Here is a 27,498-nt window from a genome sequence, read left to right as displayed (position 1 = left end):
ACCTTTAACCTTTTAAGGTCAAAACTGAGTGTCGTTCTTCCTTGAAACCTTCACTGATTCACTCAGTTAGAGAGGAAGCTAGGTGGTACTGGGTCTAGAGTCAGGAAGACCTGAGTTCGTTTGACCTCAGACACTTATTGACTGTGTTACTCTGGGCAAGTTACTTAACCTCTGTCCACCTCAGTTTTCTTATCTATAAAATGAGGATAATAACAGCACCTGTCTTCCAGGGTTGTTGTAAGAATTAAATGAAATAACATTTGTGTGCTTGACACAGTGCCTGGCACATAGGCACCATATAAATGCTTATTCTCTCCTCCCTATCAATGGTAAGTCCAGTTAAATCTCAGAAACATTTGCTAGGGTCCACTATGTATAACCCTGTTTGCCTCAGTTTCCTCATCTGTAAAATGAGCTGGAGAAGGAAATAGCAAACCACTCCACTATCTTTGCTAAGAAAACCCCATATAGGGTCACAAAAAGTTGGACATGACAGAAACAACAGAACAACTAAGTGTAAGTCACTTGGCTAAGCACTGCAGGTATCCCACAACATTCTATTTAGATAACTGTGTGCTTGTCCTATTGTGGTGTAATATATACTTTATATATTTTCCTTGTCCCCATCACAAGGCTACAAGATTTTTTAGAAGCAAGAACTGTTTCATTTTTGTGTTCCCTATGCACAACACAGTACATTTGCCCACAGTAGGCACTTAACAAATGTATGTTGATGTGAATAAATTTTCAATGCTACCAGCACCCAAAACAGGCTAGACACAACACAGCTACTCAATAAATACTTGCTGAATTTAACTGAATGGAGTTCTGTTCAGTTGTGTGCCAGTCAGCCAGAGCTGAGAACAGATAAATGATCCAAGCTAAGCGACTCAGGAATAATGAACAGGTTACAAAGATGACCACCCTCTAGAAGACTAAGAAGACTAGATCCTGTTTAGGAAATCAAATGATGGGGAGGCTTTGGCCACAAGGACAAGCTTAAGGGAATAGGACTTAGCGGGAGCCAGTGAGGCAGGGAATTTGGCAACAGAATTTTCTGAATAATATTAATTCCACTGAGACCAACTGGGTCTTGAGATGCCAATTAATTCTACAAAGATGCAGAAAAGTCCCCAAGGGGAAGCCATAGAAGGGGGAAAAAGGCCCTCGTGTTGGGTTATCAGGCGCCTCATTGTCCATACCCTGAAACTAGAAAAGCCTTAAAGAAAACAACTCTTTTTAAATTATCTTTTTAAAGTGTTTTCCAAAGGACTGGGAGAGTAATTGTTCTGTCTACTAGGTACTCCTGGTCAGTACTCCCATTAGCCCAGTGCTAGAAGGTGATGCTTTGGGATGCAGAAAAGACACCACTTCTGACAGACAGTCAGTCAGTAGACATTTATTAAGTACTTAATATGTTGCAGGCACAATGCTAGGCAAGCCCCCATAGCAGTAGTTTTTAAACTTTTTTGGGTCATAGACCCCTTTGGCAGTCTGATGAAGCCTGTGGACTCGTACACATTATTGACTGCATTCAAATTAAAGAAGTGCTAAATATCATTTAGAGGTTAGTAAAAATAAAGATGAAAAAAATTTTCCCACCCAAGTTCACTAACCTCCTTGAGATCTATCCACAGAACTAGGGTCCTATGAACCCTAGGTTAAAAACCCCTGCTCTAGCAGCTGGCCTAACGTCAAGGGTGAATTAGTAAATGTCTAACAACCAGCTCTCTGGGGGTTGAGGGAATGTATGCACGATGTGCGTTTAAGTTTAATCTGCATTATTAACATATTCTCCATCATCTTCTTAAGTCTGGACAATCAGCAAAAAACAAATAGAACCCTGATCTGTTTGCTGATTTTAGAGGTGTAAATGTCCCACTGAAAATTTAACAACTGGCTTTCAAGAGCCTGTTTGAGTTTGCTCTAACATAGTTCTGTAGTCACTTGATAAATGCCCTGTCCTTATAAGGTTCCCCATTCTGGGGTCCAAAGAAGGTGATATTTTTCATGTAAGCTCTCCACAATAGTATGATTTCCATGGGGATGGAGCTGCCTTTGGTTCCCCATTCTGGGGTCCAAAGAAGGTGATATTTTTCATGTAAGCTCTCCACAATAGTATGATTTCCATGGGGATGGAGCTGCCTTTGGTTCCTGCATCAAACTACCAGTTCCAACAACTCAGAAAAAAGATCCAGGCTGCTGAAAATCCCAGCACCCTTTCTCTAATCCAGTAGTCTTGGTAGACAAAGACAGAGTGGAAAGAACTACAGAAACCCCCCTGCATTTTACAAAAAGGCTTGTGAGAAGGAAAAGCCCCATATAACTTAAGCCACCAGCCCTGCTGATCAGCATTTTCACAACCAAAACTCTAGAAAGAATAAGCTTGCCAAACTTCTTCATGTTTACATATTGAGGTATATGACTGATAGAGCCAGAGCAGGAAAAGCTAAGGCCATGGCCTCCATCATTTGAACTCATGAGCAGGTAGGAGAGAAGAATTCTTTACCTTCCTTCTCTCCTCGGCAGCCTCCAGCCTCTTCTGCAGTTCCTCCAGAGAAATGTCCTTCTTCTTGGGTGGGGAAGAAAGTATAGGACTCTCTGGGGACAGATCTGAAGGTGACTTCAAGATCACCTCAAAGCTCTGGCCAGATGCTCTCTTGTCCAGTTGCTTCACTTCCATGTCTATGAGAAGAAGGCAAGTTTGATGCATTTATCATCCATACTACCTAGGGAAAGGCTGGACTAAGATGAGGGACTTAGAAGAATCCTTAGAAGCTCTTCCTGCAGGGCACGTCCATGTTTAAGGCAGATATGTTAGGGGAGAGGATCATACCTCTTAACTTCTGACTGGATTTTAAATCAGCATCTTCCCTGATATCTTTACTTTATATTTTTTTCACTAGCTTTCTTCTCTTTCTGATTCAAAGCCTCTCATTCATCCTCTGTGCCAAGCATTTTAGCCAGGCTCATGAATGAAGGGCCAGAGTCAAACATAAAGGCTGAGGAAGGGAAGAGTTAAGATTTTCTGAGTTCTTCCTTCTCTCTTCTGTTTAATCATATAGCAGATATTGAAGGAGATGCCAGAAGTAGTTACCTCATTTTGTTTCTGACCAAATAGAGGAGTGCCAGTTCCCTAATCACCTTTATAAGCCAGAGCATCCTTTGTGAGCTGGCAGTCATTCTCCTAGTTTTGAGGCTTTATGACATGGCCTGAAATTCTTTTAGTAAAGCCAGAGAGTTATAGGAGTAGGATCTTGCTAGCTGAAATGGTGGTGGACAGGACACTTACCTCCATATTGGTAAATGGTGTTTGGGTGTGGCTGGGTATAGAAGCAAGAGCAGATCAGTGAAAGCACAGATAGCTCCTTCATTTTCTCTTTGTATGCTACAAAGACAAAAATCAGGATAGAAGAGAATGAAAACAATGTTCCCTGTGGTCCTCCCATAAAAACTAACACACTCAGACTCTCTCTCTCTCATGCATGCATGCACACACACACACACACATATACATGTACATATCATGCAACAGCAGCAGATAGAGCACTGGACTTGGAGTCAGGAAGACCCAAGTTCTAATGTGGCTGCAGACATTTACTAGCTGTGTGACCGTGGGCAAGTCACTTAACCCTGTTTGCCTCAGTTTCCTCATTTGTAAAATGAGCTTCAAAAGGAAATGGCAAACTGCTCAAGTATCTTTGTAAAGAAAACCCCTAAATGGGGGTCACAAAGAGTCAGACTTGACTGTTGTTCATCGTTTGTCCTTGAAGAGGACCAATGACATCACAACTGAAACAACCAAATAACCCTGGTCAAGTCATTTAACCTCTGTCATGGATTCTTCAACTATAGTAAAGTGTTCATAATAGCACCTATCTTATAAGACGGTTATAAGGATCAAATGAGATGATATTTGTAAAGCAGTTAGCATGGTGCCTGGAACATAGTTGGCTCTTGATAAATGTGAGTTTCATTCCAAATGTGAGAGTTCATAACTAAAAGCACAGTATAGAACCAAGTATAGAACCAAGTATAGAACCAAGCAGATGTCTCATGGCTCAGTAGTTTAGAGGAAGCTGGAGGAGGTGTTTAGGAGGGAAAAAAGTAGTGTCTGAGAGGGTTTCATTTTGGGTAACTGCTGCTAACATTGTAATATAGAAATTCTAGATAATGTCAGTTGTCACAACCTTCAAGGAAGGCATACACAATGCTGAGCTATTTAGCTGAAGGTAGAGTAGAATGCCAGTGTTGTAGTGTTGAGCTCAGGAGAATGTTTGCACACTCCTAGTGGAATTGGATATTGGATAATTGGACATCAGTCAGAAGGTATAGAAGTGGCATGGGAAGTGGAGTAGATTATATATGTGATTGTGGCCAGTGATATTTTCTGGGATTTGGTAAGTTTGTCTATTGTTTGGAGATTACTTTCAAAGGGTCTCATGGACACTGGCATCACTACTCATATCATCCACCCCACCTCCCCCCCAGAAAAAGGTATATTATAGGTTGCTTAATCCAACATGTTATCATACAGAGATAGGGAACCTGAGTCATAGGCACTTTCATCCTGATCACTTTTTAGGTACACATAGACATTTTTTTTCCTATTGATGTTACACTGGAGCAAAGATCTGTAAATAGCCATCCTAGGGTAGGAACTATCCATTCAGCACTACATACCTCTCTTATCTTGAAAGGCTAAATAAATCAAAGCTTTCCTCCTTCCAAGAAAGGTGTTTAACCTTTTGTTAGAACTGGTCACTCAGTCAAATGGCCGGGAGGTTGACTTCTTTCCATGAAAAGGGATCTAGAGGAGACTTTGGAAACTTGGTTCTGGTAAGTTTCATTTCCATAATAGTCAAGTAATTGTAATCTATAAGAATCTATTGTAAGCAAGCTACTCTTCTAGTCAGTGCTTGCTCTAAAGAGATGAAATGTGATCCTTGCCCTCAAGAGGATTACAATCGAGTAAAAAGAAATAAGATGTACACAAATAACTTTAATACAAGGCACAATGTGATAAGGATATTATTAATACCAATACTATAGGTATTCTATTCTTTCACAAAATTAGGGTTTCCTACACCTAAAATACTGCATATGATTTTTATTGCCACATGTCAAGGAGGAGAAAGGGGTGCAAGAGAAGGGAAAGATCCAGAGGGAGAAAGAAAAGGATCAGAAAGGAAATGAATAAGAATTTATTAAGTGCTCATTATGTGCCAGGTACTGTACTAAGAGCTTTGCCAATATTACCTCATTTGATCCTTACAACAACTCTGAGAGGTAGGTGCTAATATAATCCCTGTTTTACAGTTAAGAAAACTGAGGCAGACCAAGGTTAAGTGTTTTGCCCAGGGTCATAGAGCTAGTAAGTACCTAAGTAGCACTTGAACTCAGGTCTTCCTGACTCCAGGCCCAGTGCTCTAGGAAAAGGTACAGTAAAATCAAAATGTTCAGTGGAATAAAGGGAGTAGGCTCCTTCATCCCATCAATCCAGAAATCGTCAATTTGACCTCTGAAATATTACTCCTATCTTCTTCCCATAGCCAAGACTTAAGTGCAGTAGAACTTAAGCTTCTTGAGGGGAGGGACCATCCAATTTGTTTCTTTTATCCACAGCACCTAGGAAAATGTCTTGAACACAGAAGGCACTTAATAAATGTTGAATTGAATTGAATATAGGATTGCTCTTTAAAGGACTTTAAAAAATATTTTTATTGAAATCTTTTGTTTTTGTATTTGTTTTTTTTTTTGGATTTTATATTGTTTTTTGTATTTTTGTATTTGGTTTTTGTATTTCCTAAGAACTGTGTATCTTTTTCCTTCCTTTGTAAAGAAAAAAAATTTAAGGAAAATGAGAAAAAATTCAGCAAAACTGATTGATATATCCAAAAAATATGATGTTATATGCAGTGTTCCCACCCCATCAACCCCAACCTCTGCAGTGAAGCAAAGGGAGGTGTCTTCTTTCTCTTTTTTAGAGCCAAGTTCTCTATAATTTTGCAGAATTTATTTTTATTGTTTTATGATTATTCTTTCATATGTATTTGCAATGGACTTTTAATCAGTTTCCTTACCTCTAGTCCTTGCTCACCTCAACCCCCAATCCCTCCTATACACTGTTGTCATGTTGTTTCCTAAGACATATCTCTGATTACTTCTCTACCTTGATGTCCTGCTGATACCTCAAACTCAACATATTCAAAACTGAATTAGTCATCTTCCTTCCGGACATAGATATCTGTTTGTTGGTGGCATAGCTATTCTTCAAGTCACACAAGTTGGAAACTCTAGCTTATCTTTACCTTTCTCCTCTCCCTCAGCCCATATATGCAATCATTTGTTTAACCTTATTTGTTCTACCTATACAATGTCTCTCACATCTGCCCCTTCCTTCCACAATGCCATTATTCTTGTTCAGGCCCTCATCATCTCTCAACTGGAATATTGTGATAGCCTCTTTAACAAGGCTCCTTTTTCTAGTCTCTCCCCTTCCATCCATTCTTCAAATATCTGGCATATTAATTGTCTTAAGTCATGCATCAGACCAAGTCACTCCTCTGCTCAAACACTTTCAATATCTCTCTCTCTCTCTGTTGTCTATTGAATAAAATATAAATTACTCATACTGACATTTAAGGCTCTCACATAAGACTAATCCCAATGTAATCTTTTTTCATACTTCCCCTACTTTGGACCACTCATTGTTCCCTGATCACATCCTAAACTCTTCTTCCTCCATGGATTTGTATAGGTCATCATACATGCCTGAAATGTTTATCTTCCACATCTCATCTAAGGCTTAACTGAGGTGCCAATTCCTCTATAAAGCCTTTCCTGATGGCCCACCCAACCTAAAAGTTTTCTCTTTCTTCAAATTTCCATATAACATGTTGAATGAATTTCTTCTTTGCCCTTACCACATTCTGTTTTGGGGAGGGAAAGAGAGAGGGAGAGAGAGAGAGAGTATATATAGAGTGTGTACATCTATATACATATACACATACATACACATACATATGTTTGTACATAGTTGTTTGCATGTTGTCTTCCCCCTTCCAATTAGATTTTGAGCTCCTTGAGGGCAGAGACTGTATTTTTCCCACTTTCTTTGTATCCCCAGTACTTATTGCAGTGCCTAGCACATAGTAGGTACTTAACAAATAAATGCTTATTGATTTGGCTTGACTTGACATTCTCACTGTAAATGAGACCATTTATGAAAAGAAGATGCAGCTACATGAAAAGCTGGTTGATAGATTCTCCTGTGAGAGGTAAATAAAGGAGCTGGTAGAATTGGTTTTTATCATGCATTCAAAAGCAACAAGAAACATAATTTTGGGGGACTCAGTCATTTTATATTTCAATGCTCATGATAAGCATTTGCAAAAAGACCACCATCAACTAATTAACAAATATAGTCAGGCACTATGCTATGTGCTGGAGTATAAAGAAAAAAGTGAAACAGTCCCTACCCTCAAGAAGCTTGTATTCTCTCGGGACAGATAACATGGACACATATATCTATGTACATGTACATAGCCACAAGGAAGCCAGGAGCACATGATGAGTACAATTGGTGACCAGCCTATGATCATAGTCCTTATAAAAATATGTAGAGTGCTTAGCTGCTGTAATTCCCATATAGCCATTGGAGCACGCATAGACATTCTGTAACTGGTTCTGAGTTGCTAACCACATGGGAAATAGGAGTCTCTTTGATTGACCCTAAAGAGTGGCCTTTGAGACTCAGACCAGCAATAGTCGAGACAAGGGCTATTCCAGCAGAAATTCTGCATTTAGAAGTGAATGTAGTGGTACCAAGGCTATGCAGAAACTGCATTAAGTCTGAGCCCTCTCTCCCAGAGACTGAGATGGTATGGGAGAAAATGCATCACTGAAGCACTGCCCAGAAATCTTTGTGCTTCTGTTCTTGCTAAATTCTCTAAGTAAATATTCTTTTTGTAAAAGATAACGATGTTAATTGGTTAAATGGGAGTGAGATATTAGTCACTGGAGATTAAAATGAGGGAAGGACAAGTAGGGCTTAAGCTAATGGCATTAGAGAAAAGACTCTCCAACTCCTCAGAAGTATCCCTAGATCCCCAAGAAGGCAATATAGTAGGCCTTGTTGTGAGAGAGTGAAACCAGAAAGTGCTGATACATGTTCTCCGCTTACAGCATGCCCTTTCACCAGAATGCCCCCAGACTGAAAGAAGTCAGTTCAACAGAGGAAAGCCAAGATTAACTATGACTTTGCAAGTATACTCCCAGTTCTGGCTACACAGCTAAAGCAAATCAAAGAGGCTCCATTCACCATGTGGTTAGCAGACCAGTACCAACTGCAAGATGTTTCCATATGCTACAAAATCCATTTGGGAATTGCAGAGGCAAACACTCTGCAGATATTCGTAAGGACTAGGATCATTGGCCATTACCACTGCACTTGTAATGCACTCTTGGCTTCATGCTAATTTAGGGTGAGAGGGGACCAGATCCCCATTACCTATTTGCAAAATGTACAAAAAAATACAAAGTAATTTTTGGAAAGAAAGGACTAGGAGGTAGAGGGTTCAAGAAAAAGGTTCACTTCTACTTCATGTAGAAGTGGAATTTCGGCTGAGTTTTAAAAGGAAACAAGAACTTCTAAGAGACAAAGGTGAAGAAAAGATACATTCAAGGTATGGAAAACAGTCAGTGCAAAGGCAGGGTAGATGGAATATCATGTGTAAGGAACAGCAAGAAGGCTGGTCTGGTTGGGTTGTAAAGTGCAGGAAAGAGAGTAATATATAATGAGACTCAGAAAATAGGTTGTTACATCCCAGTCCTAAAGAAGGGTAATGCCAAGGAATGTTTACTTACTGAACAACTGCACTCATTTCACACTCCAGCAAGGTTATGCTAGGCTTCAGCAATATGTGAACCAAGAATTACCAGAAGACCAGGCTGGTTTTCAAAGAAGCAGAGGAACTAGAGACCAAATTGCCAACATTTGCTGGATTATGGAGAAAGAAAGCAAGGAAGTTCCAGAAAAACATCTACTTCTGCTTCATTGACTACACTCAAGCCTCTGACTGTGTGGATCACAACAAAAATGTGGCAAGTCCTCAGAGAGATGGTAGTATCAGATCATCTTACTTGTCTTGCTAGAACCAAACATGGAACAACTGATTGGCTTAAGGTTGGAAAAGGAGTATGACAGGGCTGTATTACCTTATTTATTTAACATATGTAGAGTACATCATGTGACATGCCAGGCTAGATGAATCAAAAGCTAGAATTAAGATTCTGGGAGAAATATCAATTATCTCAGATATACAGATTCTGCCATTCTGATGACAGAAAGTGAAGGATTAAGAGCCTCTTGATGAGGATAAAAGAGGAGAGTATAAAAACTGGCTTGAAGCTTAACATCAAAAAAAAAAACTAAGATGTTGGCAACTGGTTCCATCACTTTCTAGCAAATAAAGGGAGAAGAAATGGAAGCAGTGTCAGATTTTATATTATTAGATTTGAAGATCATTGCAGATGGTGACTATAGCCATGAAATTAAAAGACATTTTCTCCTTGGAAGGAAAGTTATCTCAAATTTGGACAGCTTACTAAAAAGCAGAGACATCACCTTGCCAACAAAGGTCCATACAGTCAAAGCTATAATTCTTCCATTAGCAATGTATGACTGTGAGAATTGGACTATAGGAAAAGCTGAGCACTACAGAATCAATGCTTTCAAACTGTGGAGCTGGAGAAGACTTTTGAGATGCCCTTGGACAGCAAGGAAATCAAATCAGTCAATACTTAAAGAAATTAATTCATACTATTCACTTGAACACTAAAGCTGGAGCTTAAATACTTTGGCCACATAATAAGAAAATGGAACTCATTGTGGTTGTGTGTTAATTGGACTCTGATATTGGGAAAGATTGAAGGGAAAAAGAAAAGAGGATGGTAAAGGATGAGATGGATAGTGTCTTGAAAGCAATAAACATTAATTTGGACAGACTTCAGGAGATATGAAAGATAGAAGGGCCTAGCGTGCTATGGTCCATGGGGTCATAAAGAGTAGGACACAACTGAACAACAGCCAATTTATAAAGTGCTTTGAAAGCCAAACAAAGGAGGCAATAGAGAGCCATTAGAGCTCATTGGTTAGACCTGTATTTTAGGAAAATCTTTTAAGTAGCTATGTAAAAGAATGATTGGAATAGGTTGAGGCTTAAGGCTGGGAAACCAATTAGGAGGTTATTATAATAGTCCAAGAGACAATTAAGTCCTAAACTAGGATGGTGACTGTGTGAGTAAGGAAAAGTAGATGGGTGGGAGAGATATTGTAGAGGTAGGAATGACAAAATTTGGCACCTAATTAGAAATGTAGGATATAAAGGCAAATAATTGAGATTATGTTGAGGTTGCAAACCTGGACAACTGATAAAGTGGTGGTACCTTCAACTGAAATAGAAAATTTAGGAAGAAGGGTAGACTTGGGGGGGGTGAAGAAGAGTTTTGTTTTGGTCCTGTTGAATTCTATTTACCTCGAACATTCAGGTTGATATCTCCAATAGGCAATTTAAGATGTGGCTCAGGAGAAAGATGAGATCTGGATAGATAAGATCTGGGAGTCATCTGCCTAGAGATGACAAAAACTCATGGGAACTGATGATGTGACCAAGTAAGACTGTAGAGAGAAACGAGAACACAGGCCAGAACAGAACTTTGGGGTACGCCCACAAATTAGAGATGTGCATGATGAGCTAGCAAAGGAGACTAAGAAGGAATATCAGTGAAACAAGTGAGAAAACCAAATGAGAGTAGTTTCAGGAAAACCTAGAGAGGAATGAGTATATATAAGAAGTTACTCAATAGTGTCAGATACTGCAGAGAAGTCAAAAAGGATGAGTACTGAGAAAAGGTCATCAGATAGTTAAAAGATTATTGATTAACTTTGAAGAAAGTAGTTTCAGTTGAGCAGTGAATACCAGAGTGAAGAGGGTTGAGAACTGAGTGAGAAGGTCAGAAGTAGAGATGATGAGTATAGACAGCTTGGCTGTGAAACAGGAGAGATCTAAGGTGATAGTTTGAGGAAATAATATGATCTAGCAAGATTTTTTTAAGCGTGGGGTATATTTGAGTGTGTTTATAGACAATAGAGATGGAGCACTTAATTAGAGATTGAAGATGGAGGGAGAAGGAATGATTCTGGGCACAATATGCTGGAGAAAATGGGAGGGTATGAGATCAAGGGTATATGTAGAGGGGTTGGTTTTGGCAAGGTCCAGGACTACGTTATCATCACAACCTGCAGTAAAATGGTGGGGGGTGATGTCAAGGGGTTTTTGAGGTATTAAAAAAGGAGAAAAAGTTCATGGTGAACTCACTATTTTCTCACTAAAATGTGAGGCAAGATCCTTAGTTGAGAGGTTTGGGCAGGGGATAGATAATGAAGTAGGTCTGAAGAGAGAAGAGAATGTTTGGAATAGCCTATATAGGGAGTAGGATATAAAACCAATTAGGGAGAAGTAAAAATTGTGGCTTATGTGCCAACATCAGTTGCAGTGAATGAGGCAGAAGATAAATTATACAAAGAACTCAGTATCTACAGAATTTCAAATTAAATCATTGTGTATCTTAATACTTATGTGGAAGCAAAGGTAATAAGAGGAGAAGTAGGGTAAAAATAAGTTGGGAAATATGGCTCAGGAGTAAGAAACAAGAGAGGCCAAGGACTTGTAGATTTTACAGAAGTCTTACACCTATATATCAAGAGCAATCTTTTGGAGAAGAAAATTGGGAGACACTGGACGTGGCAAGCACCAAATAACATTGCAAAAAATGAAATTGATTATATTTTGACAGAAAACAACTAATTGCCAATGTGGGAGCCATTTCTGAATCAGCTGTCAATGTCAGACAACCTTCATGTTAGATCAAACCAAAATCATTGCCAAATTAGAATAAAAGTGAGAATATATAGCATGAAACTGAGGCAACTCTATCCTGATCTATTGGAACAAGATGTTAAAACTGATAAATGAGAAATGGATAAAAGAACAAGACATCAAATTAGACTATCACTATTTCCTAAAGATGTGTGACAGATTTGAATCAATTGCTACAATGAGGAGAGTGCAAGATCTTAAAAACCCGCTCAGCCAACAAATACTTGATTTCCTTGCCAAGTGGAGCAATATGAGTGCCAAAGGCATCACTGGTTTCGAAGATAAGCTCCTCTAGTGAAATATTATTAGTAATATTATGCAGGGGTGTGCTGGAGCCCCCTTAAACTGGCTCACGAGAGCTGATTGTTAAATTTTCAGTGTGAGCATTTGCATTTCAGAAATCAGCAAATGCAACAAATAAGGGTCTGATTTATTGTTTTGGTTGTCTAGATTTAAGAAAATGATGGAAAAATGTTAATAATGCAGATTAAACTTAAAAGTGTGTCCCATGTACATTTTTTTTTGAAAACCAGTTAAACATTTAACAGCATTCCTCTGAATTACCTCACAAAACAGCAAGAAGCAAGGATGGGAAAACAAGTTTTCAGAAAAGTTCTGAAGAGATCCAATTAAGCCAGAACATCCCAAAGTCATTAAGAATGAAAGTAAAAGGACAATGAACAAAAAAATTAGATGACTTGTGAAGATTTCAATAGCAATCTCTTTTCACCATCAATGACAGTGAAACCACCACATTTGTAGTCTTGCATCACAGTCCCTGATATGTTAGATGAAAAAGTAGAAATGGCTTTAACAAAAGCAAAGATGGAAAGAACAGCTGTATTAGTCCAGGTACATACAGATAAGGTCGGTAAGTCAGTGAACAAGCTTTTATTAAGTTCTTACTGTGTGACACACATTGTGCTAAAGTGCTAGGGATACAAAGAAAAGTAAAAATGCCGTCCCTATCCTCAAGGAACTCTCATTCTAATGAGAGACAACATATAATGACTGTGAACAGGCAAGATATTTGTGTATGGAAGGTAATCTCAGAGCAAAGATTCTAGATGTTGGGGTGGAAAGAATTCAGTGAATGGGAATGCACAGGATAGGATTTGAGTTGAGTAGGTTAGGAGGGAGAGCATTCCAAGCATAGGAGACAGACAATGCAAAGGAATGTAATCGGGAGCTGGAGTACCATGTGGAATAGCAAACAGGCCAATACAGCTAGATCAAAGACTGTATGGAAGGAAGTAAAGTATAAGAATAGAAAGGTAAAAAAGAAAAAAAAAGAATAGAAAGGTAAAAAGTGGCCAGGTAGTAAGGGGCTTCAAAGGCCAGAGGACTTTATATTTTAACTTGGAAGTAATGGGGAAGTTTGAGAGTTTATTAAGGAAGGAGGTAATATGGTCAGACTTGGGTTTTAGAAAAAGTCACTTTGTACCAAGATAAGCTCCAAATGAATACAAGACTTAGACATAAAGTGTAACATCATAAACAAATTAGAGGAACAAGGATAAATTATCCATCATATCTATGAATAGGGGAAGAATTCATGACCAAACAAGAGACAGAGAGAATCACAGAAAGTAAAATGGACAGTTTTGATTGCATAAAATTAAAAAAGTTTTCATACAAACACAACCAATGCAGCTAAAATTCAAAGAGAAGTAAGTAAATGGGGGGAAAATTTGCAACATTTCTCTGATGAAAAAGGTTTCATTTCTAATATTGGGAACTGATTCAAATTTATAATAAGAACCAGCAGTTTTCAGAGGAAGAAATCTAAGTTATCAATAGCCTTATTTAAAAAATACTGTAAATCACTAATTAGAGTAATGCAAATTAAAACTACTCCAAGGTTTCACCTTACATCCCACAGATTGACAAAGTTTACATAAAAAGGAAAATGACAAATGTTGGAAAAATGAGTACATTAATGCACTGTTGGTGGGGTAGTGAACTGACATGGCCATTCTGGAAAGTAAAATGAAACTGTTGAAAACACTATTGAACTGTGCTTACCCTTTGACCTAGTATACTTGCTACAAGTTCAGGACTCCCAAAAAGATGAAAGGAAAAGGACCCATATGTATTTATAGTAGCTCTTTTTTGTAGTAGCAATGAATTGGAAATTTAGGGGATACTCATCAACTGGGAAATTATGAACAAGTTATGGTATATGAATGTGATGGAATGCTATTGAGCTATAAGAAATCATGAAGGAGCTGGTTTCAGAAACCTGGAAAGAGTTGTCTAAACTTCTGCAAAGTGAAATGAGCAGAATCAGAAGAACAATTTATACAATAATAATATTGTGAAGATAATTAGCTTTGAAGAACTTAGGAACTCTGATCACTACAGTGACCAACCACGATGCCAAAGTATTTGTGATGAAATATGCTACTCACTTCGAGATAGAATGGTGATGGACTCAGAGTGCAGATTGAGATATTCCTTTTTTGGACATGGCAATGCAGGAATTTATTTTGTTCAACTAGATATGTTTGTAATAGGGGGTTTGTTTTTCTTGCTTTCTCAATGAAGAGGAGGGTGGCTCCCCTTCTTTCACTGACTGAAAAAAAATTTATTTTTAAAAAGTCCTTTGGCAGTTGAGTATAAGGTGGATTAGAGTGGTGGCAAGTTGGAGAAGTGAGACCAATTAGAAGGCCATTGAGCCCAGGTGAGAGGTGAGGAAGACTAGTATTAGTGTAATAGCTGTTTAAGTAGAGGGAAAGGGACATATATAAGAGATGTTGGGAAGGTAGAAATAATAAGATATGGTAACAAATTGTATATGTGGGTTGAGTAAAAATGAAGAGTCAAGGATATGACTAGGAAAATGGTGGTGCCCTCAAGAATAATATGGAAGTTGGGAAGTGGAAAGGGTTTAAGGGGGACAGATGAATTTTGTTTTGGACATGTTGAGTTTAAGAAGTCTGTACAAGATCCAGTCATCTGCATAGAGATGGTTATTGAACCCATGGAAGCTGATGAGGTCACCAAGTGTCCAGGACAGAGCTTGGCTAAAGATCCAGCAAAGCAGACTGAGAAAGAACGGTCAGACATGGAGAAAGAGAACCAGAAAAGAACACAGTCAACAAAAACCTAGAAAGAAGAGAGTATCCAGGAGGCAATAGTGATCTACAGTGTCAAAGGTTGAAGAGAGGTCAAGAAGACTGCATGTAAAACTCTACCACTTTGAGGATATTGAGATATTTCTTTTCCAGATAACTAAAAGAGGAGGAGGTACCAAATACCTTTAAAGGATCATGGACCTCATTATTATTGAAAACAGGGTTCTGGGAAAAATATTGATAATCATTGGTCAACCAAAGGCTAATGGAGAGTAAAGTAGGTTATGGCATATTACCACTGAAGGCTTGCTCAGGAGAAATGGTTAAACGATATTATCAGGAATCAGACTGAACAAATAGGAGGGCTAGTCATGCTGTAAAAACAAAGGATAACCAGTGGAGACTTTGAGTGTTACACTGAATATCCACACAATGTTAAGAGATTCAGACAAAGGCCCCTCAAGGTGTTTGGTGGACTCCCTATAGAGGATTTAAGGGAGGACATTATTGAGAAAAATCACATGGAATGGGTTGCAGTCTGTACCACTATAGGAAATATCCACAACAATGAGACCATAGAAGCATGGAAGTACCAAAATAAGTATTACCAGAACTGAACATAGCATCTCACACATGGTAGGCATTTAATAAATGTTTAAGTTGAATCACACAATTCACTAGCTCAAAAACCAGTGAGTACCCATTATGGGTACATAGAACCTCCCTGGATGAAATGTTCATAAATTTCCTTTAATGAAAAGCTGTTCCCTGAGTGGAATATCCTCTCTACTGGAAACTATAACCCTTACCCAATCTAAATCAAATCTGTATGTAAATATGGTAAAAGTCTGTATATCCAGAATGTCTAGTTGGGGGAGGGGGGAAGAGAATGATATGGGTAATTTAATATTCTGGTTATCTACATTATTTTTAAAAATTATAATATAGTAAGATAACACTAAAACTAAATGAGTACAATTTTTTAATGAGCACAATTTTTAAATGATTTTACCTTAAACACAATGAACTTCTCTGATATTGAGGTTCTAATATCTGTGGTTCAGTTTCCAGTACCTGTGGTAGCTACTTTATAGGATTATTGTGATGCTTAAATAATATAGATATATGTAAAGTATTTTGTAAATTTTTAAGTCTTATGCAAATATCAGTTATTATTATTATAAGACTATGGGTATAGAAAATTATGTTAGATCTGTACTGACCCTACTACTGTAAGATCACCAAGTTAGACAAGAACGGACTGTCACCACTAATTCTGATTCTCTTCTTCCTAGCTCCTCATTCTCTTCTGCTCCTCTTACTCCTAGTGTCTTTACAGTATACCCATGAAATGAATTGCTCCCTTACTTTTAATTTTTAAATCTTGACATGACCTAGGATTTCACTGCAAGAAAGCTTACCCTCACCTTCACCCTTAAGAAACTTAAAATCAAGTCAGAGACAACATGTACATGCATAAATAGATATGAAATAAATGCAAGGTAATTTAGTAGGGGGGGCATGAACAGCTAGGGGAAGGGGAATGAGGAAGGCTAGAAAGACTTCAGGTTGAAGGTGATACTTGAAATGAGTTTTGAAGGAAAAGGAGATAGAGTGCAGTATGAGGAACAGAAAAAAGGCCAATTTGACTGGACCACAGAGTTTATGAAGGGAAATAATGTATAATGAGGCCAGAAGTTAGGTTGGGAACAAGTTGCAAAGGCTAAATGCTAAACATTTAAATGCTTAAATGCTAAACAAAGGAAGTTTGTATTTGATCCTAAAGATAAAAGGAGCCGCTAGAATTTATTGACTAAGTAAAATGGTTAGATCTGTGCTTTAGGAAAACCACTTAGGTATTTATATGGAGGATGAATTATAAAGGGGAGAGATAGGAAGCTTGGGAACTAATTAAAAGGTTATTACATTTGTGAAATGATAAGGGCGTGAACCAAGGCGGTAAGCTAAGAGGAAGCCTATACAGAGGCTGAAGCTAGGATGTCAAGTTTGGGGGATAAATAGGCCAGTTTGGCTATAACATAAAGTATGTGAAAAGTAATGTGAAATTCAGAAAGCTATATTGGAGGCACAGTTTAAAGGGCTTTAAATACCAAGGGGAGGAGTTCGTCTTCTGTTGTAGAGGCTGTAGGGAGACACCAAAGGTGAGTCTTAAGCAATAAGGTTAACATGGTCAGACCTGAATTTTAGAAAAATTATTTCTGCACCAGAATGTAAGATGAATTAGAGAGGGAAAAGACTGGAAGGTCAATTAGAAGGTTGTTGCAATTATCCAAGTGCAAGGTGATTGGGGCCTAAACAAAGATCATTGCCATGTAAGTGGAGAGAAGGGAAAGAACAGGAGAAATGTTATGAATGTAAAATCATAGGAATCTAGGATCATAGATCCTGTCTCAACAGAGTTGGTAGCTGATTGCACATGGGAAGAAGATTGGGAAGAGGGAAGAGTCAAAGATTACAGAGGGAAGAGTCAAGGTTAAAATTTCCAGTGCAGAGAAGTCAGGAAAAACATTTCCTGTCTTGGCTCAAATAGACTTAGTTCAGGACCTACTGTGATGGCAAACCTGGATGAAATGGTTGGGCAATGACAACTTGCTCTTTCCAACAGTGGAATAAAACCCTGTGGTGGCTTGCCTGGGTGTTCCTTTGACATGATAACAACAAACCTGAAGTCCCTGAGCTAAGGTGCTTCATAAGCTATGCCAGCAGAGCCAATTTGTGATTATAATTGAGTTGTTAGAAACAGAAGACTATATACTCTGTCAAACGTGTATCTTGCTATACTTCTGTGTTTCCTGCCCATTAGTATCCTTGTAAAAGTTCCTTTTACTTTAGCCAATATAGGTAGGAGGCAGTCTGATATATTGGAAAGAGTGTTAGATTCAGTTTCAGAACACCTGGCTTTGAATTCTGGATTTGCCACTCATTAACTGAATGACCTTAGTCAAAACAGTTTATGTTCTTTTGGAACTCAGTTTCCTGATCTGTAACATGAAGGGGTTCGACTACATAATCCGTAAGGTCCCTTCCAAAGCACAGTGTTTTGCACATAGTGAATGCTTAATAAATACTTCATTTATTCATTGCAACTCTAAAATCCAATGATTGGCAATTAAGTAGATAGGAAGAGCCATGTAGAGAGGCAGCTTGGCATAGCAGATAGAAAGCTGGCCTCTAAGGCCAGGAAGATTTGGGTTCAAGTCCTCCCTCCTTTATATACTGGCTTTGTAATCCATGGCAAGTCACTTAACCTCTCGGTTACTCCAGCCATTCCACAGGACTATAAATTGCACTGGTGGAGAGAGTTCCTCACCAATAGATGCAATGTTGTCCACAGAGAGCAACAAGCAGGGCAATTTAATTAGAAGGTAGTGTTTGTGAAGGAGAGTAATACACAGTAAACCTTGACGGGTAAGTTGGGACCAGATTGTGAGTGGCTTTAAAAGCCAAATAGAGAGCTGAGTGGGGAGGGAAGGGGAAAAAAAGGAAAAAAAAGAAATTTACACAATAGCTTTGTTATATATTTAAAAGGAATAGCACATTGTACGTAGTAAATTTGCAGTCTCATGTGCAATCGTCTTTTTTTAAAATTATACTATGTTATGGAAGTACTTGTTTTATTCCATAAATTAAAAATAAAAAATAAACTTAAAAAAGCCAAATTGAGGAGGTTGCCTTTTATTCCATAAGCAAAAGGACACCAGTGGAGTTTTCTGACTCATCTGGATGGATCAGTGCATTAATGATATCAGTTTGGCAGCTGTGTGCAGAATATGTGGAAGAGGAGTGAGCCTGGAGGTAGGAAGACCAATTAGAAGGCTATTTTAATAGTCTAGTCAAGTAGTAATAAGAGCCTAAACTAGGGTAGTAATTGTATAAGGGGAAAGCAGGGGATAGATGCAAAATTTATTGTGAAGGTCAACTGACTGAAGATGACAGAGAAGGTGAGGGAAGAATCCAGGATGATTCTAAGATTGTAAACCTGAATGACTAGAAGAACAATGGTGCCCTCAACAGAAGTAGAGATGTTAGAGATAGAGGAGGACATGGATGAAAAAGCACGTTGTTAAATATAACATGAAGAAAAGATAAAATACACTTGGAAGGAATTCTGGTAATAGGACACTTTCATTTATATTTTTAAAAATCTCGATCTTTAAAAATGCTATCCATTCCCAGAGAAAGAATTGATGGAGTCTGAAATCAGATAGAAACATACTTTTTTTACTTGCTTTCTTTTTGGGGGGGGGTTGGTCTATGTTTTCTTTTACAACATGATTAATATGGAAATATGTTTTGCATGACGACACATCTATTACCTATATCGAAGAGAATTTTAGAGAGAATTTGGAACTCAACATTTTGAAAATGAATGTCAAAAATTGTTTTTACATGTAGTTGGGGAAAAATAAAATACTAAATAAACAATTTTTAAAATAAAAAGAAAAGAATGTTTAAAATAAATACATAATTTTTAAAAAGATAAATAAAATCTTGATCTTTACCAAAGAAAATAGCATACCAGAAATTGAAATAGACAATATAGAGAATGAAAGGAAACTGGCCCAAAAGTGAGGAAGGCCTTTCAGAAATAAGTCAACCAGTTAGATTAGTTCAGTTCTAGATGTCATGGGATACCATTTTAGTATAATGGAGCTGCAGCAACTCCAAGCTGGACTTGGAGTCAGAAGAACTGAGTGTGAGAATAGGCTGTTGTGACCTTGGGCAATAATAACAACAATAATAATAACAATAACATATGCATATTGATCTTTTAGGTTCGAAGCCTTTGCCACTTATTAGCTGTAAGCAAGTCACTTCCCCTCATCCTGTGGTTCTCTTGAATTGCAACCAGGGCTACTAACTATAATTTTAGAGAATTTGTAAAGTATAGAAAATGGGGTTAAAACAATCAGAGACAAACTAATATATGTGGTGTAGAGGATAAAGAACTGAGCTTATAATTAAGAGATCTGTTTCTTGTCCCAACTCTGTCCCTCACAAGCTTCAGGGAAATTATTTCACTTAACTGGATCTCAGTTTCTCATCTGTAAAAAAAAAAAAAAAAGTTGGGGGGCAGCACTCAACTACTAGATAATTTCTAAGTCATGTTGGTTGGCAGAGGCTAGTCATTTCCAGCTCTAAACTCTATGATTCTATAAGATAATATTGGTTAATTACCCACAGAGCTGTCAGTGAATTTTATCTCCTATGACAGAGTGATGGACAAGAGCAGATTAGGAGAATAATAATAGTTTACATTTGTGTAGCCTTACAAAGTGCTTAACGCAAATCAACCCAGTAAGGCAGGTAGGCAGGTATCATTATTTCCATTTTACAAATCAGGAAAATGAAGCTCAGAGAGTTGATGTGACTTGCCTAGGATCACACAGGAATAAGTGCTAAAGCAAAAAGGGCTTCTGATTCCAAGTCTAGAGCTCTTGCCACCTTAAAATGTGGTTTCCCTGAAGCATTCAATTCAATTCAATTCAACTGACAAGTATTAAGTGTCTACTGTGTTCTAGGCATTGAGGGAGATTAGCTAGAATACAGGTTCTTCCAAGATACTCTGTGAGTAGTAAAACACCGAGTATAAACTTTAGTGAGGTTTTCATTGTTATTTTAAATAACATTTTTTTAAAGAAAAGGGAAAATTTGCACAAGACAATAAAACTCTTAATGAAGTGCAAACTAGCTGAAAGGTTAGACTCTAAAAGCTTTGCTTCAGTATCAACCCAAGAGAATATTATGTTTTTTGGCAGAGGCTGGGCTTTATTCCAATATTACTGTGTATTTTTTTAGGACCCTCAGTGATGGAATAAAAACCCAGTCCCTAAATTTTAAGATGCTTTCCACATCAAAATGTAAGGAACTAAATTAAGAAAATAAGGTGGATGCCCTGGAGAAAGAAAGGCAAACATTAGAGCTTTAAAGTAGGAGAATATAGAAGAAAAATCTCCAGGGGACAAGAGTGAAACATCTTATGGAGATGAATCAGCAATGCTGGGTTGCTTACAAAATGAAAAATCTACCGGGAATATAGAAAATCAGAACTACAAGGTAATGCTCTTGTCATAGTCAGCATCATTTAGCCATTTCAGAAAATGGTAGTGTTCTGGCCCCCATAGTTCAAGAGGTATATTTAAATTTGGAAAGGGTTCAGGAGAAAACAGTAATGAAAAAGGTAAAAACCAAAACCTGTTTCTGTGCCTTCCATAATTCATTTTCCCCAAAGATGAGAATGCTAAATGGAGCTTAATAATTATTTTCAAATTTACAAAGAATTATTATATAGAGGACAGTGACCAGCAACTGTTCTTCATCTCTGGGAACAGAATCAGAAGAAATGAATTGGAATGACAGATTTTGGATAGAGGTAATTTCCTGATGGCCAGAGTTATTGAACATTGATGACAAAGAGAACAGATGACCCAAGAAGCTGTGTGATTTTCTTCACTGTAGTCTTGAGGGCAATAGAAAATAGATTTTCGTCTGCTTAAAATGGCTTAGGTATGTTCTTGTCAGGAGGTAGAGAGATGAATTAGATGTGATGTCCTCTCAAGGTCTTTTCTAGGATTTTGTTTAACCCAGATTTGGAGTCAGAAGATCCGAGTTCAAAACTTGCCTCAGATATTTACTTCCTGTGTGACCTTGGGTCACTTAAGCTGCCTAGACCTCAATTTCCTCATCTGTAAAATAATGGGGATGGACTAGTTGGCCTATGAGGTCCCCATACTAGGATCAGTTTCTCCAGAAATTTAAAATATTCTGAGAAATGGGGGGAAAACAACCTAATGAAGGGGTGGCAAATAATGGCAAGTGCCCTGAGTGCCCAGTAAGTATACAGTGTCATTCATTCATTGTTTCATAATGTAGTTTCAAATGGAGAGGTCTGGGGTTTTGTTTTTGTTTGTTTTCCCTCTCTTAACTGAGCTAATGAAAGCAGAGCCAGGTCTGCAACAAAATAGAGAAGGACAAACTCCTCTCCCCAGATTTTTCTACTGGAATATAAAGCCTTGGAGGTCAAGGACTACTTTTTTTTTTCATCTTTTTTTGATCTGCTTCCTTTCTCTATTCCCAGTCTATTGCCGTGCACATAGTAGGTTCTCAATGAATTTGTTGAACTGAATTGAATTGATTCACACAGGGTCACCCAGAAACAAGCCACTGCAATGAAAAATCTTTCCAACCAAAGCTAGCAGAGAACAGAAGATACATGGGAAAAAATGAGGACAGGCACAGAGAATGCTGCTGTTGCTACTACCGCAGGGAGTGTTCCCCACTCCCCCACCCCCTCCCGAGATGTTCTTCGGGGGTGGGGCTGTGAAGGAGTCTTTGAAACCACCTCCAATCTGGCTCCTCCACAGTCCTCACATCACCTCTGTCACAATCCCTGTTTCCTTCACCTAAGGGAGACTCTTAAGGAGGAGGGATGGGGGGGCAAAGGAGTGAGAAAGAAAGAGAAAGGGAGAGGTCACTAATTTAGAATATCAATGAGCAATTTAGGAGTTGGATCCATCAGCAGTGAAGTCCTAAAACAAGGATCCCTTTCCGAGGATGCCCGTTATCTTGGCTGTTAGCTGGTTGATGAGTGTATCTTTCTTTATAGCTTTATGTTAATCTAACAGAATCTATTAGTATCATGTATCTCTTGATATATCTATGCCACCTCCCTTCCCTTGCTCATCACTTGTATCAGGGATATTGATCCATGCATCTGGAGTCTGCTTCCTTCTTTTCACTGTATCTACAAAGATCCATTGGTCTCTCTCCATCTGCATTTATAGCCTGGACCTGTGCTCCAAGTCTCTGTGGAATATAGGGCTGAGCAATATTAACCTCGTAAAAAAGAAAATTCTAGGATGCTGCTGTGCTTGCAGTTATAGGCCAGTGCAGTGGCTGCTCAACCCTCTCCCTTCTACCACTCAGCCCCGGGAGCTCCCTCAAGTGGTGCAGGGCAACTCGGAAGGGGGGCGAGAGAAGGGAGGGGATTACTGGTAGATAAGGACACCCCATGAAGAGGACACCTTGTAGTATTAAATCAAAAAAAAAGGGTGGCCCGGTGGGATTCTGGGGAAAGGAGATGGGCCGCGCCCTGCCCTTCCTTACCGCAAGGGAGGCGGGGGAGTGGAGTATGCGACTAGACACTGCAAATGCGGGGCCGCTCCCCATTCCTTTTCTCCCTTGCAGCTTCCTCACCCTCATTTTGAATTTTCTCCTCCTTTCACCTTTCCCCAACCTACTCCGATTTCTCACCCTGCTATTTCAGGGCATCCAGATCCTGAGGTTCTGATCAACCTTTCTCCAGACTTTCTACCTCCGAATAATCCGTAGTAAGCAAAGATGCTCTTTTTCCTCCTGACCCCAGGCTGTTCTACCCCTTTTTGCTTCTCTAGACCCTTTTGCCCTACCAGGCAAGTCTTCACACTGGCCCCTCCAGGGGTTTCTCTGCCTGGTTGACTGGCAGCGGAACCTGACTCTCGATCAGGGAGGGGAAGCAACTGAGAATGGAAACACAAAAATAGCATCTATTTCTATACGTCTTTATGGTTTTACAAAGTGTTTTGCATAAAACACTCCTGTTAGGTAGATAATACAAGGGTAATTATCCCATTTTACAGATGACGAAACTAAGGCACCGAGGGGTTAAGTATTTTGCCCAAGGTCACACAATAAGTATAGGATGCAGAATTGAAATTTCGTTCCAATCTGGTTCCAAGACCAGCACTCTTTCTAGTATAAAAAACAAAATCTGAAAACATCCAGCCTGGATGAAGACAATAGCAGCTACGGTTTCCTCTCTCCCCACCCACCCAACCCCGCCCAGCCGCCCCTTGAAAAGCCTATGGCTCCCTCTGCAAAGGCTAGAAGCCACTGAATTCTGAGGGATGTACAGACGCCTACCGGATACGGTGCTAGCCATGGTGCTGGGCGTTCAGGCTCTGCGAGGTTATGGGGCTGAAGGAAAAGCTGCGGAGGCCCAAGACGCAGGTGGCTGCAGAGATGGGAAGCTGCTTGCTGTAGGCTCGACTGCTGCAATGCTGTGGAAAAGAGCAAAGAGAGAGCCAGCGACTCAGCTCTAGGGGGCTGCAGCCATCCAGAGGGAGGGGAGAGAGGAGGGAGGGAGGAGGAGGGGGGAGGGCGGAGGAAGGGAGGAAGAAAGGAGGGGCCAAGAAGTGGAAAAGGAAGAGTTGAAGGAAAAGAGGGGTCATCTATTCAGAACATCAATGGGCAGATCAAAGCAAGTTGCTCTGAGGTTCTAGTCATTCCTTCTAAAAACTGCCTTCCTTTGCTCCTGATGCCATGGAAGCTGCCTGTAGTAGGAAGGAAAGAAAGGCTGTCTTATACAGTCAGAATGGACAGCTTTTCTTTTTAGAAAACGCCCTTATTTCTACCCTCCCTCCTCTATTGTAGATGGACCAGCCTGAAAAGTTCAGCCCCTCTGCCTCCTCCATTGATGAGGGGAAAAAATAGGTGAGAAGGATGTTGTGGGTTGTTTGTTTGTTTTAAATTTGGCTGTTTGGAAGAAATTCAGGGTTTTTAAAAAATAATTATTTACTTACTGCTTTGCAGATTCTCTGAAAATGTAATATAATCATCATAGTAAAAAATTTAGAGTTGGGTGGGATCTAAGAGGCCATTTAGTTCAACCCTCTCATTTTGCAGATGAGGAAATTGAAACCCAAAGAGATTAAATAACTTACACAGAACCAGAATTTGAACCCATGTTCACAGACTCCAAATCTTGTACTCTTTCTACTGCACTAAAAAGAAGAGTAAGATTACATACTGAGGGGCTGGAGCTGGTGCTGAGCTAGGAGGAGATAGGAATATATGAGGTGCGAAATGGGGTCAAAGGGGTTCATTAGATTCTTTTGAACTTTTCCCCAAAGTAAAATAACTCAAAATTCTATAGTTATTTGAAGCTGCTCAAAATATCAAGAAATTGTAAATCTATTATTCTCTATCCCCTATCCCACATCTGGAATAGGACACTACTCAGTCAGTCAATAAGAATTTAGTCAGTACCTACTATGTGCCAGGCACTGTGCTAAATGTTAGGTATACAAAGAAAGGTAAAAGATAGTCTCTTCCCTCAAAGGGCTCACAGTCTAATAGTGGAGACAACATGCAAATGACTGTGTACAAATGAGCTATATACAGGATAAACTGGAAATAATCAATTGAGGGAAGGAGCTAGAATGAAAAGAGATGGAGAAAGATGGGGTTTAAACTGGGACTCCATGAAAGGCAAGGAAGTCACAAGATAGGATGAAAAGGGAGAGCAATCCAAGCATGGGGGATAGCCAATGAAAATACTTGGAGTTGGGATATAGAGTGTCTTGTTGAGGAACAACAAGAAGGCCAGTGACACCAGATTGCAGAATTCAGAGTTTGTGGAGGGGAGGTTGCATAAGGAGTAAAAAGATTGGAAAGGTCTGGGGGGAGGCAGGTTATGAAAGACTTTAAATGTCCAACAGGGGATTTTATATTTGATCTTTGAGGTGATAGGGGACCACTGGAGTTTATTGAATGGGGATGGGGGTGGGGGGTATGTGAAGTGACATGGTCAGACTTCTACATTAGGAAGATCACTTGAAAAACTAAGTGGAAGATGGAGTAGAGTGGGGAGAGACTTGTGTCAGGCAGACATTTGCGATGGCCATGAGGGCCTGTACCAGGGTAGTACTATTATCAGAGGAGAGAAGGTGGCATATATGAGAAATGTTACAAAGGTAAAATTAGCGGGCCTTGACAACAGATTGGATATGAGGGAGTGATCCCCCATATTCACAGGACACAGTACTGCATGTACTGTGTCTCATAGTTTATTAGACATACCTCACAGGTGGAGCCTTGAGTCACAGCTAGACAGTCTTATTCCCAAATTCTTAGTGCAGTCTCAGCAAGAGCTCACTGCCTGTACCAGAAGGAAATAAAGGCAGCCAATTCTGGACACCAGCATGGAGATCTTGTCCCTTCTATTTTTATACAGCTCATTTGTGAGAACATGTTCCTAGAGCTTCCTGATGAAAGGAAATGACATGAGATACAGAGGCTCTCTTATCATCCTGGGTCCTAAGGTAAATAATAATTTGAAAGAAATAAGGGGGGATGGACTGGGTCCAGGATAGACACACACACACACACACACACACACACACACACACACAGAGGCATAGAGAGAAGGAAAGAGAGAGAAGGAGAGAGAAAGTTAGTTCCTTGAGGTAGGAATGGTTTTTATTATTTTCTATATCCCCAACATCTAGCACAGTGCCTGGCACGTAGAAGGCGCTTTATAAATGTTTGTTCATTTTAATTGAATTCACTTTACTGTCCCCCAACTACCTGGCCTCCCAGTCCATTAACCTCCTCAACTCCCATGACCTTCATATCTATTCTTATCTCATTTACCCATAAAGATGGTCATACTTGAGACCTCACCATTATCCAAAACTGTTCTATCTCTGTGATCTTAAACTCTAGAACTCTCCATTTCTGATCAAAATCTTCTATCCTCCCACCTCTCCCACTACCACATTCCTTCTAAGCCTGCTCTCTGTTTTCAAAGCCTCCAGTCTCTTGGTCATTCCCTGTCTTCCTTATCTATCAGCCCTTTCCCCATATGGCCTCGTGTTCATACTTTCACAGTCTTGACCCTATAGTTAACCAGTTCAACTATGCACTGTCCTTCATCCTTGAATCCTTGCCCACTTATCCTTTTGCCATTTACATTCTCAATTATGGATCACACTGCCACCATCTACCTTCTCTACTCCTACTTATGATGTCATTTTGGTCTTCTTTGAGAACAACAAACAACTACTTCTACCCCCAAGCTGTTGAATAAGAAGTCATAAAATCTAGTGACTTGGGAGTACAAATTCATGTGATAGAATTCAATTGGGCCTTCACTGATAAATACTAATATTTTTTAGTCAATTCCTTTTCACTATGCCACTCCCTAATCTGGCTATTTGAAAATTTCTTCTTATTCAGGCTCCTAAAGACCCTCGCATACCACCTTTTTTCTCATCATATGATCTTGGTTCCATTATTGAGAAAATGATGCTTCCTGTCATGAACTATCTCAACTCCCCTACTGTACCCACCAAAACCCCTCTTTCCTCTTTACACATTCTCTCTTTGCTTCAATCTCTGAGGAAGAGGTAACCTTCCTCTTTGCCAAGACCAGCTCCTCCATTTGTACCTTGGACTCCATCCCTTTCTACCCCCACCCCAAAAGAGTCACCTCATTGCCTATCAATCATCAAGCATTTATTCAGCACTTACTATATGCCAGGCATTGTGCTAGGTACTGGGGATACAAAACCAAAAATGAAAGGAGTTTCTGTTTGAGGGAAACAAAATATGTGTATACACACACACATACATACACACATACATATATATATATATACATATATATATACACACACATATGTAAATGCAAAATACAT

General features: G+C 39.2%; 1 protein-coding gene across 3 annotated transcripts in view; it reads right to left on the bottom strand.

The window, feature by feature from the left end:
* The window catches only part of STMN3 (stathmin 3), a 29,387-nt gene extending 3,495 nt beyond the window's left edge, over window positions 1-25,892 (bottom strand). For 2 of the 3 annotated variants that reach the window (XM_027850348.1, XM_027850358.1), the window contains exons 1-3: window positions 23,942-24,124; window positions 3,293-3,388; window positions 2,510-2,685 (exon numbers count right to left, since the gene is read on the bottom strand). In XM_027850348.1, coding sequence (XP_027706149.1) covers window positions 2,510-2,685; window positions 3,293-3,388; window positions 23,942-23,960 — 291 coding nt within the window. In that variant the 5' untranslated portion in view covers window positions 23,961-24,124. Of the gene's footprint in view, window positions 1-2,509; window positions 2,686-3,292; window positions 3,389-23,941; window positions 24,125-25,879 lie in introns of those variants that run through there. The other variant, XM_027850352.1, reaches the window with a different exon arrangement.
* Window positions 25,893-27,498: the final 1,606 nt, after the last annotated feature.

This window comes from Vombatus ursinus, unplaced genomic scaffold (assembly GCF_900497805.2).
Source record: "Vombatus ursinus unplaced genomic scaffold, bare-nosed wombat genome assembly UNPS02000580.1, whole genome shotgun sequence".
NCBI lineage: Eukaryota > Metazoa > Chordata > Mammalia > Diprotodontia > Vombatidae > Vombatus > Vombatus ursinus.
This window is presented reverse-complemented; position numbering and strand designations above follow the sequence as displayed.